At 30.5% G+C, this 15,881-nt stretch overlaps 3 protein-coding genes across 3 annotated transcripts; 2 read left to right on the top strand and 1 right to left on the bottom strand.

Moving 5' to 3' along the window:
- Positions 1-763: 763 nt before the first annotated feature.
- On the top strand, positions 764-3,046 carry LOC112593376 (zinc finger MYM-type protein 1-like; the record flags this gene model as incomplete). The annotated part of the gene is made up of 1 exon (XM_025337754.1): positions 764-3,046. A coding segment is annotated over one exon (2,283 nt), but the record flags the coding sequence as incomplete, so codon positions are not given.
- Positions 3,047-4,266: 1,220 nt separating this feature from the next.
- On the bottom strand, positions 4,267-5,175 carry LOC112593375. Its single transcript, XM_025337752.1, has one exon. The coding sequence runs from the start codon at positions 5,173-5,175 to the stop codon at positions 4,267-4,269; it is 909 nt and encodes a 302-aa protein (XP_025193537.1).
- A 3,538-nt stretch (positions 5,176-8,713) lies between these two features.
- Positions 8,714-9,235, top strand: LOC112593374. The gene has a single exon (XM_025337751.1). It carries the CDS (start codon positions 8,714-8,716, stop codon positions 9,233-9,235), a length of 522 nt encoding a protein of 173 aa, XP_025193536.1.
- Positions 9,236-15,881: the final 6,646 nt, after the last annotated feature.

The raw sequence follows: 15,881 nt of genomic DNA, 5'->3' as shown, positions 1-15,881 counted from the left end.
GTTACTTTGGATCAGATTGCATATTGCTAATCATTAATAGTTCAGTGTTCAATTAACATACTGTATATAGACAATTCCATCATGTTCACTTGTTTATCATATTCTTAAATATTACATTTTATTTAGTATTTTAGTCATTTAATTATTTAGTAGTAGTTCAAATATCATATTATATTCTATACTCTACAAAATATGGACAAAAACAAACCAAAAATACAATTATTTTTAAAATATAGTACCTACTTATAAAATCATATTTTGTGACATATATATTACTACTAAGTTTATAGTTTAAATAGTACAGGTACATATTATATTATATATAATTGCATATATTATTAGACTTTTATAAGTATAGACGATTATGTTTTAGTTAATAACTTAGCTGTTACCAAGAAGAACAAGTTATGCATATATATATAGTATATATAGAATTTTTGAACATATTAGCATCATATTTTAAGCTTTTAAGAACCTAAAAATCCGCTATTTAATTATAAGTTTATTACTTATTAAAATATTATTATATAGGTATTATTATATTTTAATATTATATTATATAATATAATTATAAGTTTATTACTTAGTTTATTATCTCTGAAAAATAATTACATTTTTATAATATTGTAGAAATGTACATTGGTTGAATTAAATATTGACGAGACAGATGCCACTTATGATCAAAACATTAATAATAAAGAAATATTATGTATTCTTAATTAACAAACCAATTTAATTTTAATTAACTAATTTAATTTTTTAGGAAAATATATTGGAAGTTGATCACAATAACAAGACTATTGTTAATCATATTCCAGAAATGGTTGATATTGTTGGTGATCCTTTAGATCCAATTAATAGAATGCCACCAAATAGATATGAAAGATATGACAGAATAAAAAAAGGTCCTTTTCAACCAGTTATTACATTTCCTAGGAGACAGATTGGGGTTTCAAATAGAAGTTTTCATGCTCTTTGGTATAAAGATTTTAATTGGCTAGAATATAGTTCAGCTTTGGATGCTGCTTTTTGTTTTGCTTGTCGCTGTTTTAGCATGGACATAACATCACATAGAGGTCACTTCGATCCTGCTTTTATTAGTACTGGATTCAGAGGATGGAACATGGCTACAAAAAAATTCAAATTACATCAAATGTCAGCTATTCATATAAGTAGTGTTCAAACATTATCAGCATATTTTAAAGACATTCCTATTGATGTACAACTAGAAAAGAAAAGAATAGAATGTTTAAGTAAACAAGAAGAGAAAAGAATTAATAACCGTATAATTATGAAAAAACTAATTGATATAATAATAACTATAGCGAAAGGTGGTCGTGCATTACGTGGTCATAATGAAAATTCAAAAAGTTTAGAAAAAGGTTTGTTTCTAGAAATTGTTGAACTCATTTCTAGGTATGATCCAGTAATGAAGGATCATTTAGAAAATGCTCCAAAAAATTCAACCTATATAAGTCCAGATATTCAAAATGATATTATGAAAAGTATTCAAAATGTTATGCTTCGTTCTATTATTTCATCAATAAAGTGTAAACCTGTGTCTATTATAGCTGACGAGACAACTGATTTAGGACACAATGAGCAACTTTCTCTTGTTATCAGATATTTTGATGAAGAAACTTACATGCCTGTTGAACGCTTTATTGGTCTTCATAGAGTTGAAAAAGTTGATTCTCAATCAATATTTGATGAACTATCCAAAATGTTATCAAGTTTAACTATTGAGTGGAATGATATTACATCAGTTTGTTTTGATGGAGCGGCAACCATGTCAGGTTCAATAGGTGGTGTTCAAAAAAAATTTAAAGAAATGAATTCTAGTATTATGTATGTACATTGTTACGCGCACTGCCTAAACTTAGTACTAGTTGATGCTTGTACGTCTTCTAAAGAAAATCGCATAGTTTTTGAATTTTTTGGAGTAGTGCAACTAACATATACTTTTATAGAAGGTAGTGCTGTCCGTCACGCTATTCTTGAGAACATTTCTAAACAAATAAATGTTACATTGAGAACTATGAAGTCACTGTCAACAACAAGATGGGCATGTAGGGCAGAAGCCGTCAGTGCCATAAAACATAATTATTTAGCACTGATTAAAGCCTTAGAAAATATTACTTATTCAACAAAACAAACAGATGTTAATGCTAAAGGACGTGGATTATTATATCAACTTAAAAATTTTAATTTTATTCTTGGACTTTATATGATGGATCCTATACTTACAATGATTAATAAAGTAAGTAAATATTTACAAAGTGAAAATTGTGATTTATTATCTGCTATGAACTACATTAAATCTCTTAGATCTGCTATTAATGATATGCGTTCTGAATGTAACTTTAAATGTATTTATGACTTAACTATTTCTATGTGTACAAATTTAGATGTGACTATACCAAAACCTAAAAAACGTAAAATTGCACAACGAATTGATAGTGGTGGTAGTAATCAGTTCTTTCCAGATACAAATGAACAAGAATTAAGACTCGGGTCATTTTATCCTATGCTTGATATAATTATGAATGGTTTAGATGAAAGATTTAATCAAGATACTATAAATATAATAAGTTCAATAGATAAATTATTAAACTTGGATATTACTAACACAGATTTGAATATTTTATCTAATCATTTTAAGTGTAATTACGATGAACTTGTTAGCGAAATTCGAATTTTAAAAAAAGATGATACGACACCTAAAAAGTTAACCAAATCAAGCACATCAATCCTACATTTATGGTTACAGTGGTTAAACATGTTTAACAGAAATGTTTTATTTAATAATTTTAGCATTGTTTTGAAAAAATTCTCAGTTATTCCAGTTACCAGCTGTAAATGTGAGAGATCATTTTCCAAATTAACTCAAGTTAAATCAAAATTAAGAACATCAATGGTCCAAGAACGATTGAATAGTCTAATGCTTATAGCAATTGAACAAGAAATTGCAGTAAATATTGATGTCGACGCCGTTATAGATGACTTCAAAAATAAAGTTGATTATAAAAGAAGATTGACTTTATAATAATTAATATTCAATTGTAGGTATAAACATGTCATGTTAATTATTGTAATTAAATAATTTTAATTTTGTATAGGTACATATTAATCTAAGTTGTAACAATATATTTAAATCAGTTTAATAATTAACTAAATTTAAACTTGTATTCCTTTCTAAAAAAAATAATCTTCAAATTTTGCATACCCTAAACAAGAAGTCTGGCTACGCCTATGACTACGTATCTACTATTTTGAGCTTAAAAACATTTTGTTTGATAAAAAATGTTAATTAAATTAACAAGCCTGGTGCTAGTTATTTTTATAAACAAAAAAAATATTTCATTTCAGTTTTTTGAAACAATTATACAGTTTTTTGGCTCTCCTGAAAAGTAACATAATAACAGATACGTGTTGTTAGCGTTAAGGCAGCGATATAACGCGCGTCGGTACACAACAGCGCTCCCTGTAGAAAAATACATGCACGAACAGAACTAGTTTTCGTTCGAGCCACTGGGCACTCTCATTCTGAATAGAGTTATAGAGTGTTTGAAAAACAGAGAGAAATACGTTATGAAAAATAAAGTTTTATTATCAGCAATCTTTCTGGATCCTCGTTATAAAATAATACTTACCGACGACCAGGGCCGTAGCAAGAACCAGTAGCGCCCCTGGCAGAAAACCAAATTTGCGCCCCTCCCCACATACAATTTTTTTCAACTACCATGCTCATTATTAAAAAAAAAAAAAAAACGCTCTGTTGATTGTAGCACAAGTGCATTATATTTATTTTATTATTATAAAAATTGCTCTATTTTATATTATAATTAAATAATAATAACAAACTTAAACAAAAATCCTATTATTTTATCAAATATAAAAATGTTTACCTTATTACATTGATTTAACAATAACTTTTTAAAATTTAACTTTTCTTGCCTTTATTGCTGCAAAGTCATCTATAACATCATCAAATGATATTTGGTCTACCAAACTTTTTTCAATAGACAAAATTGCCATACTTGTTAGACGATTTTGATTCATAGTAGATCTTAAATAGTTTTTTATGATCTTCAGCTTACTGAAGCTTCTTTCACACGTAGCTGTGGTGACTGGAATAGTTAAAAATATTCTTAATGCCACTTCAAGATTAGGATAGAAATCTTGGAGTGTATAGTGATGTATACATTTTAGTAAATCTAGTTGTGTGGCAGACTGAAATGAACACATTAATTTAGATGCTTGAAATTAAAATTTTTCAATTTCTAAAAATAATTCAGGACCATCTATATCATGTTCATACTTAAGCGCCAAATCATTAACCCAACGTTTAATTTCATCGGATGGCATAATCTTTAAACAATTTCCAGTTAAAAATTGGAATTCTGATTTAATTTCTGACATTTTTTCAAATCTCCACCTTAAACTTGTTAAAATTGAGTCTAACGATTGAAAACACTGGATTCTTAAGTTATTTTCATCTGATACTGTTCCTTCATCGTCGGCTTCACACGAATCCTTCCTTGGAATCTTACGTTTACGCTTATCTTTAAATTCTGATGAAATATTTAGACATTTTGCCGTACGTTTCGCCTCATCTAATGAATTATTAAATCCAATTTTTCTGATTTCTTCAATTGATAGAATTAGTCCATTTATAAGGCTGCATGCAACATCTATTGTTTGATTCTTTGATTGTAATAAAATATTGACATGATCAATTTGACTCAAAACGTCATTCCACAAGTTTATCAAGCATATAAATTTTAAATTAATTTGACAAATTAAATTTTTAGCACCATCTCTCGTATCGTGGTTAAGAGTAATATCAGTGCTTAGAGTTTTTAATAATTTAAAAATGCTTTCTAAATTATTTTTAAGAGCTGAAACTGCTTGTTTTTTTGTAGACCAGCGTGTATCACAATGTGATTTTAAGGTAACATTTATTACACTCTTTAACTTTTCCCATCTTGATGTAGATCCAGAAAAATAAGTATATACTTTTTGGACTATTCCAAAAAATGTAGTGATAGTTGGAGATGTATCTGCTGCGTGTACGCCAACCAAATTCAGACTGTGTGCAGCACACGGAACAAACACGGCCAATCTATTTTTTTGTAAAATATGAGCTTGCACACCATTATAAATGCCAGCCATATTAGAACCATTATCGAAGCATTCGCCTCTACAATCATTAATATTTAATCCATCATCAAACAGTTTTTTTGTTATTTCACCAGCTAACCCAACACCCTTTTTTTCCTGTGTAGCTATAGTCTATTCAGAATAACCTTGCCCACTCGATCGACGAAAACTCGTCGAGCTCGCGCATGTCTGTTGCCACAGACAGCGCTGATGTCGGCTGTGCCACCGCCGCCGACGTGCTGCAGCTGTATACGTAGTGAACTACAATATCGCACGTCACTATATGCCACAAGTGGTTTACGCGTTCATTCCGTAACACATAAAAACACCGCGCGCTTTTTGATATTTGTTCTGTTTTTTGTAATACCGTTTTGTGAATTATCCACCCAAAATGGCAAGCAGTTCTGATGAGAATAATGCTGAATATGGCCCATCACCAATTAAAAAGCAAAAAAGTGGAAAAGTGAGTATTATATGATATAAAAATTCCGAGTTTATAAAAAACATGTTTTTTCAAAATAAAAAAATGTTTTTAATCGATTAAAACATGTTTTTTAATTGAAAGGTCTTTCAAGACATCATTTTTATTAAGACTTATTTTTTTAAATATTTTTTTCAGGCTATAAGTGAAGATTTAAGAATCCGTATTGTGAATATGTACAAGAGTATAATAATGGACGAACCTAACATTTCCATGAGGCAAATTCGTAAACAAATATCAGAATTATTGTCTATTGGTGAACGTTCAATTCACACAATCATTAAGGCTTACAATGAGACAAAGACGGTGCCAGTTGCAAAAACAACACGTAAGAAAAATTCTTTTCGCGATCTTTTTGACGAATTTTCAAAAAACGCAGTACCATTTGGTTTCGTCGTGAAATTCCGACAGTCGATAAAATCCACCAAGCCGTATCCGCCGACGACAGTTTGCCTTCAATATCGCGTACCAATTTATTTCATCTTTTGAAAGATTTAGATTTCCGGTACAGTAAACGCAGTAGGAACAGTGCTATGAGTAAAAAAAATGAGATTGTTGTGTGGCGTAGAATGTATTTAGAGAACATTAAAAAATATCGGGAAGAAGGTCGACATATTTATTTCCTCGACGAAACGTGGGTAAATGCTGGCGATTGTACATCGAAAACGTGGGTTGACACAACAGTACGATCTCACCGGGACGCATTCCTAAAAGGTCAATCGACAGGGGGAATGGTAAACTCCTACAAATGTAATGTAATCTCCTACAAAAGATAGTGTTAACTCCTACAAAGAGTAGTGTTCACTCCTACAAAAAATAGTGTTTACTCCTACAAAAAATTAATACTGCTTGTATTGCTGTAAAAAAATATCAATCTTACAATATATAGTAACACATAAAATAAAAAAATTTTGAAAAAATAATAAAAGATTCAATAAAACAATACTTAGTCATAACTCATAATTATTTACGGATATTTGTATGGCATACTTTGGAGATAAACTCTAAACGTGAAATTTCTCCTCGAATATATTTGTTTTTTTTATTGAGTATAAATTGATATTTAGAAATTGTTTTTGTCTGTCTGCGTTGTGTTGTATGACTGCTTCTAATTTTAATGTATGTTTCGGTCTGTACATCTTTTAAAATTTTCACGAATAAATGGAGATTTGGATGATGATGATAAAAACTACTATTAAATCTTGAATGAAACGACTCACATGCATTAGTAGTATCATTAGAAGACCACAACTTTGGAGGAAATAATGAAAACGAAAAAATATAATTTTCAGATAAATAGTCGCAATATTGTTGGACTTTATCGTCAGATGGCATATTTTCTAACAAATCAAATACAAAACAATCTTCAATATCGTTAGCATCTTGCAATAATGGTAAACCGAATGTGAGAGCTAAAAATTTTCCAATTTCAGATTTACCATTCTTGTAATCATTCGTTAAGCCTAATTGCTGGATTTTTCTGTACCAATTTTGGCACAAATGAAAATTACAACCATGAATTTCCACTGTTGGCCAAATATTTTTAATTGCATTATGAATAGCAATTTCAAAGTCCACCACAACTGTAAGTGGTTGAAACTGTAAATTATTTTGTAAGCAAATTTCAATAGTTTTTAAAAATAATGTGCTGTATGTATGGCTATTTTTGTCAGGAAGCAAAGCAAAGACTAATGGTATATAATTTTGATTCTTAAAACCATGAATAGTGAATAACTGCAAAAAATATTTTGTACAATAATTGAAAGTACCGTCTAAAAATATTTTTTCGTTGGAACAAAGAAATTTTAAATTTTCTATACAAGAGAATATAATAATATGGCTATCTTGATCATTTAATAAAACAAATTGTTCAGAACGGTTTGTTTTTATATCCATTAAATTTAAAGTATCGTGAACTTCTTCAATACTTTTAGGCAAAGGTGGCAAAATAGATTTACGTGCATTATACACATTTCGTCTAATATAATTTAGATCAATTGTATTTAAATTATTTTCGTTATTAAAATGTTTGATTTCAGTTAAAATAAACTTGAAAGGTTTTTCTACAATATTGTCTTCACTTACTTTCCTTTTCAGTGAATTATTGACTTCTTGGCGATTTAATGTAGTATCTTCGTCATGATTGTGAATTTGAACTACATTTTTTTCAATAATTTCATCTTCTGTATGATTTGTGTAAATTTTACTTTGACACTTATTATTAATACATCGCCAAGTTTTTTGGCCACTTTTTGCAGTATAGTGTAAAAAAAATTTATATTTATCAACTATTAATAACTTTTTACCATTCTGACTGTACATGAATTCCATTGCAATAATATAAGAGTGACTAACTTTACTGCACAAAATGGTGAAAGACGCAAAAGATTCACTAGACTAAACTCAAACAATATGCAGTTATTCAGTTACGAGCGGACTATGATATCGACAATAAACGCCAATTTGTTCGGAAATTTCCGATACAGACGAGATTATCATGTTTTATCGTTGTTCGACAATATTCGATACCATATCGCTGATCTATTTAAAACATCTTGTACTGCAAGTGCCGATATGAACGTATAGTATAGTATAAACACACTCTATTCAAGCGTTTGTTTGTTAAATATATATTTATTATTTTCAAGTTATGATAATTTTGAGCTTTTTGAGCATTTCAACTTAAAAATCGTGAATTTAAGTAATATTACCCTATTTTTTAAAGGGCAAAAATTTTTATGTAAGAGATTACAATATCTTTGATTTACAGGTAAAAATTTTAAAAGGTTATTAGTGTAGGAGTTTACATTTAATGATGATTTAGGTAAAAAGGTTATTCGTGTAGGAGTTTACATTTGGCCATCGACAGGTGCTGTTAATCCCTCGGGTAAGGGCAAACGGCTCATTGTACTCCATATAGGCTCAGAAGATGGCTTTCTACCCGGTGGTTTATTGTATTTCGAGTCGAAAAAAAACACAAATGATTACCACGATGAAATGAATGGGGACACATTTCGTGAGTGGATGGAGGGCATTTTACCGCTACTACGATCGAACTCCGTAATTGTAATGGACAATGCATCCTACCATTCCGTCAAAATTGACCGAGCCCCAACATCCAATACCCGAAAGGCGGATATTATCAAGTGGTTGGAAGATAAAGGAGAAGTAATTAATCACTCAATGGTCATCCCTCAACTTCTACATATTGTCAAACGTCTGAAGCCAATACACAATAAGTATGTTATTGACGAACTTCTGAAAGCGAAAAATCATACAGTTTTACGACTCCCGCCATACCACTGTGAGCTAAACCCCATCGAACTGGCTTGGTCATCAGTGAAAAACCACGTTCGGATGAATAACACTACTTATAAGCTTCCAGAAGTAAAAAATTTATTGATAGAGGGTATAAAACAAGTCGACGCAGAAATGTGGAAAAATTTTATAAGCCACACCAAAAAGGAAGAAACAAAATTTTATGAAGTTGACAATATTATTGACGAGGTCTTGTCCGCGGAGATATCAGATGATTTGACGATGACTATCACGGGAGACACTTCATCTGAAACGGATTCAGATAGTGAATAAATTTTTGTAAATATGACCAATTTTTTGTAAATAACTGTTTAAATTTGTGTAAATATGACTAATTTTTGTAAATAACTGTTTATGTGTGTGTAATTTTTGTAAATATGACTTAAATTACTGAAAATAACTGTTGAAATATAATGATTTTTTTTTTAGAAATATGAGGAATTTTCGTAAATATGAAATTGTATTTATTTTTTAGTTTTAATTTCTTACTAAATTACATATAATGATTCCTTTTTGGTTTTAATAATAAGTGTATACAACGTAGGTATTGTGTTTGGTGCAGAACAATGAGGTAAAAGTAAAAAAAACAGTAAAAAACGATAAAGAATAAATTGTTTATAAATCTATTATAAAAGCACTATTGGTAATAATTATTTCAATCGTGTTATTATGATTCCCTGTATGCACGGCGGCAGCTATCGATAACGACGCGTAACGATAGCAGTCGACAACTAATGACCAATCATAGTGCGCCTGACTCTTGCCGGGGGGTCTGACGATTGCCGACGGCACAGTTGCGTGCGCAAAAGTGGGCAAGGTTATTCTGAATAGACTATATAAAGTCAATAAACGTCTCCTCAATTGTAACTTCTTTATCAATAATACGTACGTATCGAATTATTTCTGTTAACTGTTCTTTATGAGATACGTCGGGCGTACAATCAAAAAGTATAGAAAAGTATTTTGCTCTTTTAATCCTATCTAATGCTTCGTTTTTTACTTTTTTCCCTAAAAGTATAATTAATTCGTTTTGTATTGTTGGAGAAAAATAACTAAGTTTATTTTTACTGGAACAACTATTAATACTTTTTATGTGATCAAGCAATATGGTATCATAATGGCTAACCAATTCAATTAAATTTAAAAATATTCCACAATTTTGATTATACATTTTTTCCGATGAACCTTTAAGTGGTAAATTATTATTTGAACAAAACAAGATGATTCGAGTAACAATCTTCAAAATATGACGCCATTTATTTTTTTCATTTTGGATAATTTGTTGTAACTCATCGTCGATGGTTTTTCCATCTTCCAATCTTTTTTCGAATTCCTTCCAATCATTTAGACAATTCGAATGGTAATCACTATTTTCATGTTCCCCAATTCGGGGATTTAAATGTTTCCAATCAGAAAGCCACCGTCCCAAAATGAAGATGTCCTAATCTTGTTGTTATTTGAAAAAAGTAAACAGGGAAAACAATAAATAGCATCTTTGAAATGCTATATATGAGCCATTGCCTCCGAATCTTTTCACCATTTTTAATAGTTTTATAAAACCATTTTCCTTCGAAACTCCTACGTTCATCATTTAATGGAAAATTATAATTTCTGTCTACATGGAAGGGTTTTTTTTCTACAATTAATATTCTCAATTTATCTGAGAGATCAGGCCAACAACCCGGATCACTTAAATCTATAGTTGTAACTGGAAATTCACTACTTTCATCATATATTGGGTGCTCAATTATTTCATTTTGTTCATCCAAACTTACAAGACTGGTGTCGACCAAGTCAACTATTAAAACAAAATAATACTAATTAAATAATACATCAACTTAATAGAACTAAAATGTACCTTCAATAGCTTCAGGAGAGTATTTTGATAAACTGCCAATGGTAATTGTTTCCATAGAACAAGAGTTGTCTGCAATATTTTTGTTCATCATTACACAATAACTACACGGTTAACTATTATAAACTGCTTCATTATTATTTATTATGACTAGTAATAAACAACTATTTAGTATAAGACATTTTAACAAGTCAATTAATATTTTTTTTAATTTAAAGTTACTTGAATACACTTTACAATAAACCAAAATCTATTAAGCTTTCTAATTGTATTGTTGTTACATTCTTTTATGAACCTGACTGTATTTATAAATAGATAGTATTCAAATAAATTTTAAACTATGTAGGTATATTAAAATTTAAAATCACTAAACAGCAAACTTTTATTTGGTTAAAAAAAGTGAATTAGCATTGAAATATAATACCTATATACTTACTAGATAATACTAATACTAGTTATACTAAATAAATTAAATAGCAAAATAAAACAACAATTTACCTTCAGTTGTTAATGTTGAAGATTTAAACATGTCATGAATTTTCAGACAATTGTTTAAAAGAACAGTATATTTCTGTTTTTTTATGAGTGCATTTTTTTTATACTTAGCACCGCTTAGCCTTTTTCGACCTTCCATACTTAACATTTAAATATACAATATACTATTATAAATTTATAATTATTAATTAATTTAAATTTAAAACTCACACATAACCACTTTAAGAAAATCGTATCTTATAACAGCAGACGAACGACACACGACGGTTATAAAATCAGTAATGACTAATGACCAAACATTTTCAGAACGAAGAACCAACAATCAAAGAAACAACTATTTTTAGAATACACAATAAACACAGATAATAATATGGTACCGGGTAGGACGCGGGGTAACGATTATCCATCTACGACTTACGTAATACGTTACCAATGTTCTCGTCATTCCGCACCCAGAGTAATAATAAAAGATTTGGGTTTTCATGTATAGTCTGTATTTATAACATAACAAACATGAAATTGTTTGTTGGTACCTAAAGGCTAACATTACGTTAGAACAAATTACAAAATTATAAATTTTTAATACAAAATACAATATGTATATTGTAATAAGGATATTATTCTTTTATATTATTATAATTTTTAATAAATATATAGGTACAAAAACTGCCGCTCTTATATTTTTGCCGCCCAGGGCAAATGCCCTCTTGCCAGTGCCTAGCTACGGCCCTGCCGACGACCAATGTAAAGATGCTATTAACCATTTGATTGCAATTTGGCTTCATTTAAAAAAAATAAATGAAAAGAGTATTGATTTAACTAGTATAAATATAGTAAATCAAAAAGCTGATAATGATGTTATGGATGGGCTTGAGAATTTTCTTTAAAAAAAAGAAGTAAACATTGAAAATTCAAATCTATCCAACAGTTCTCAAACATCAGTAGTTCATACTAAAATTGAAACAATTTTAAAAACTTATTATATCAATCAAAGCAGATTAAATCACAAAATCAATATTTTAAAGTTTTGGAATTCAATGGAGACATCATATCTAGAAATTTATACATTAGCCAAAATAGTATTCGCTGTTCCGTCAACACAAGTTAGCGTTGAACGTTTATTTTCGAGATTAAAATTTATTTTGTCCCCGTATAGAAGCAACATCAATTCTAAAAATTTAGATCAGTTGTTAGTGCGTACTAACAGATTATTTGAAAAAAAAAATTGTACAATCAAGTAAATATTTATCATTTTAATAATTAGAAAAGTTTTAAAATTAATTTGTGTATGCTATGACTATCATTAAATACTAAATTATAAAATATATACACATTCCAACTATCATTTATGATAAATATTTATAATCAATGCAACTATATCGCTCACCCGGAAGAAAAACGACACAAGTCAAAAATGATCGATTTTGGGTTTTTTATACATTATAATAAAATAAGGCGAATATTTTTTTTTAATTTTTAAAATTTTTTTTTTTATTACGAAAGAAAATTTACAATCTGTACACAATAATAATTACAACGAACAAATGTGATGTAGTAATATAGAACAAAATGACATGAATAACATGATGAGGAAGATACCCAATGGTAACACCTCTTATACTAATTTAATAGGTCTCTGCATCATTTACGCTTTAGTCTGCGTGGTGGGTTTTTTGGGAGGGTGAGGGTGGACACGTGAGATATTAAAGTGTTGCTATGAGTGCTTAGATTTTGGTGAAAACATTTGTACATTGTTGTAGCAAATTCAGTGGTAGTTGTTATTTTTAAGCCGTTGTGTAAGGTAGAGTTTGAAACGAACCAGGGGGCTTTGGTGATTAACCTTAGCACAATAGATTGAAAAGCCTGAATTGGCCTAATGTTTGAGGGCTTGGCCGGACCCCAGATTGCTATTCCATAAGACCAGAATGGTCTTATGATCGCCTTATATATAACAAGTTTGTTTTAGAGTGAGATTTTTGAGTTAAGGAGAGGTCGGAGGAGATGTAGTCTATTGTTCGCTGTTTTTCTTTTTTCTTTTAGGTGGGGGCCCCAGGTTAACCTTTTATCAAGTGTTATGCCTAAGTACTTTATTTCGGTTCGGACAGGGATGGTGGGGATGTTGTTCATTACTAATTGAGGGCGCTCACAGGGAGATTGTTTTAAAGTGAAAGTAACTTGCACAGATTTATCAGTATTCATTTTAATTTTCCAATTTTTGACCCATTTGTTAATTTTATTAGCATGGTCCTGAAGTGCAGCTGAAGCAAGATTGGGATTTGAACTGGAGGAAAGAATAGCTGTGTCATCGGCGTATGTTGCGAGAAGGGTGTTACTGGATTGAGGGATATCAGCTGTGAATATATTGTATAGATCAGGGGATAAATCACTACCCTGCGGGAAACCGGCATATATTGAGTGAGTAGATGAGATATCATTACCCTGTCGTACGACAAACTGACGTTTTTGCAGATAAGATTTGATAATAAGATAGTAGGGTGCTGGCATGAAGAGTTTTAATTTGTATAGTAAGCCTTCGTGCCAAACTCTATCAAAAGCTTAGGCAATATCTAAGAAGAGTCCGGAGCAGTATTTTTTGTTCTCTAGAGCAGTTGAGATTTCGTCAGTAAGACGGTGGACTTGATTAATTGTTGAGTGCTTATTTCGAAATCCAAAAAATTGATTATTTGGTATGATTTGGTTATTTTGAAGGATGGGACGTCATCTTTTCAGGAGGGCCTTTTCGAAAAGTTTACCAAGAACTGGGAGTAAACTTATGGGACGGTATAATGAAGATAAGTGTTTAGGTACAAGTACAATGACAGCAAATTTCCAGATTTTTGGGAAGTAAGACAATCTTAGGATAGAATTATATATGTGGGTAAGCAATATTAAAGTTTTGAGAAATAGATTTTTTAGAATTTTGTTTGTTATGAGGTCGTTTCCAGGTGCCTTGCCAAGAGGTAGTTTTTTAATTTTATACTGAATTTCGCCAGGAGAGATGGGTTTTGCTGGTAACGACATAGGTAGCGGAGCTGATAGAAATTGTTAGATTTCGACAATTGAATCGTTTTCGGGAACAGTGCACGAATGAAGCTTGAATGTTTCGGCTAATTGAGAAGCAAAAATATTTGCTTTGTCTTTATCGGTAATAGCTAGTTGGCCGTTTTCATGTCAGAGAGGTGGGATTTTTTCTCCGTGTTTGGTGAGCCTTTTGATTGCTTTCCAAAGGGAGCCGTTATTTGGTTGCAGAGATTTAATGTATAATTGAAACTGTTCAGATTTGTCTATATGTAGTTTATATTTCAAAAGATTTGTTAGAAAATTTAAATTTTTCTTATGACTAGGCAACCTTGTACTTTGCCATTTGGCACGAGCATGACATTTTTTAATTATTAGCTGTTTTATGTCAGCGGGTAGGCTTTTGGAAGAATTTGAGATGTGTGGATTAGTAGGTGATGTAGCTTTAATGGCTGATTGTTGAATTGTTCGAACGATACCTTCGGCAGCATTGTCTATATCGGAATGAGTCTTTAGTGCTACATTTAGATTAATATTTTGATCTAGATTAAATTTGAATTTGTCCCAGTCTATTGGTCCATTAGTTAAGGAAAGTCTAGAAGTTAATAGTACATCACCAGTTATTGATAAAAGTATTGGAGAATGGTCACTTAAAAGATCACAGATATTTTCAATGGAGGAGTTTATATGATTAGGGATTTTGGAAATAAAGAAATCTAGTGTTTCAGGCAACCTATTAGCATGTGTTGGCCAATATGTAGGGTTTGGTGGAAGAAATGAATGATAGATGATTTTTGATTAAAGATCTACAGAGAGCAGAACCTCTTTGGTTAGAAGTTCTGCTTCCCCATAGAGAGTGTTTGGAGTTGAAGTCACCATCAGCTATGAATAAATGACCTAATAGTTGAAAAAACCTATCAAAGTCCTCGAAGTCAATTTTGTAACGGGGTGGGCAGTAGATAGAGGCAATTTTAATTGGGATATTTTTTATTTGTATAGAAATGATTGTTGCTTGTATATGAGGTTCTTGAAAGCCTAGTAGTTCATGGTGTTTTATATCAGAAGAAATAAGTATAGCGGAGCCTGCATGAGCAGAACCATCAGGATGGTCGGTTTTGTATAATGAGTAGCCAGGTATGTTAAAGTTTGTGTTTTGGGTGAAATGAGTTTCAGTAATGAGGGCTATGTGAATTTTTTTTCCATAGAGTAAATTTTGCATTTCGTTTTTATGTTGGGATACACCATTAGCGTTCCATAGTAGTATTGTTAGTTTAGAAGCGGTTTTTTGAATGTTAGTAATTTTTTAGGAGAACTTTGTTTATTACTGTAGTAAGACTGTGTGATTAGTGGGTTAATAATAGATTTAAGCTTATTTATAAATGTGCTAGTTGATTTGTTAAATTTAAAGAATCGTTATTGTTATGTTGGGGCTGATTATTAGTATGTAAATTTTGAGCAGCTTCGGAATAGGTTTTTCGTGTATTGTTTGGTTTATTTTGGCTTATATTACAAGATCCGCCTCCGACAAAATGATAAAATTCCTACAAATTA

The sequence above is a fragment of the Melanaphis sacchari genome, unplaced genomic scaffold (assembly GCF_002803265.2).
Source record: "Melanaphis sacchari strain LSU unplaced genomic scaffold, SCAv2.0 Contig2018_pilon_pilon, whole genome shotgun sequence".
Taxonomy (NCBI): Eukaryota; Metazoa; Arthropoda; class Insecta; order Hemiptera; family Aphididae; genus Melanaphis; species Melanaphis sacchari.
The sequence above is the reverse complement of the archived record's forward strand: the minus strand, read 5'-3'. Positions and strand labels throughout refer to the sequence as shown.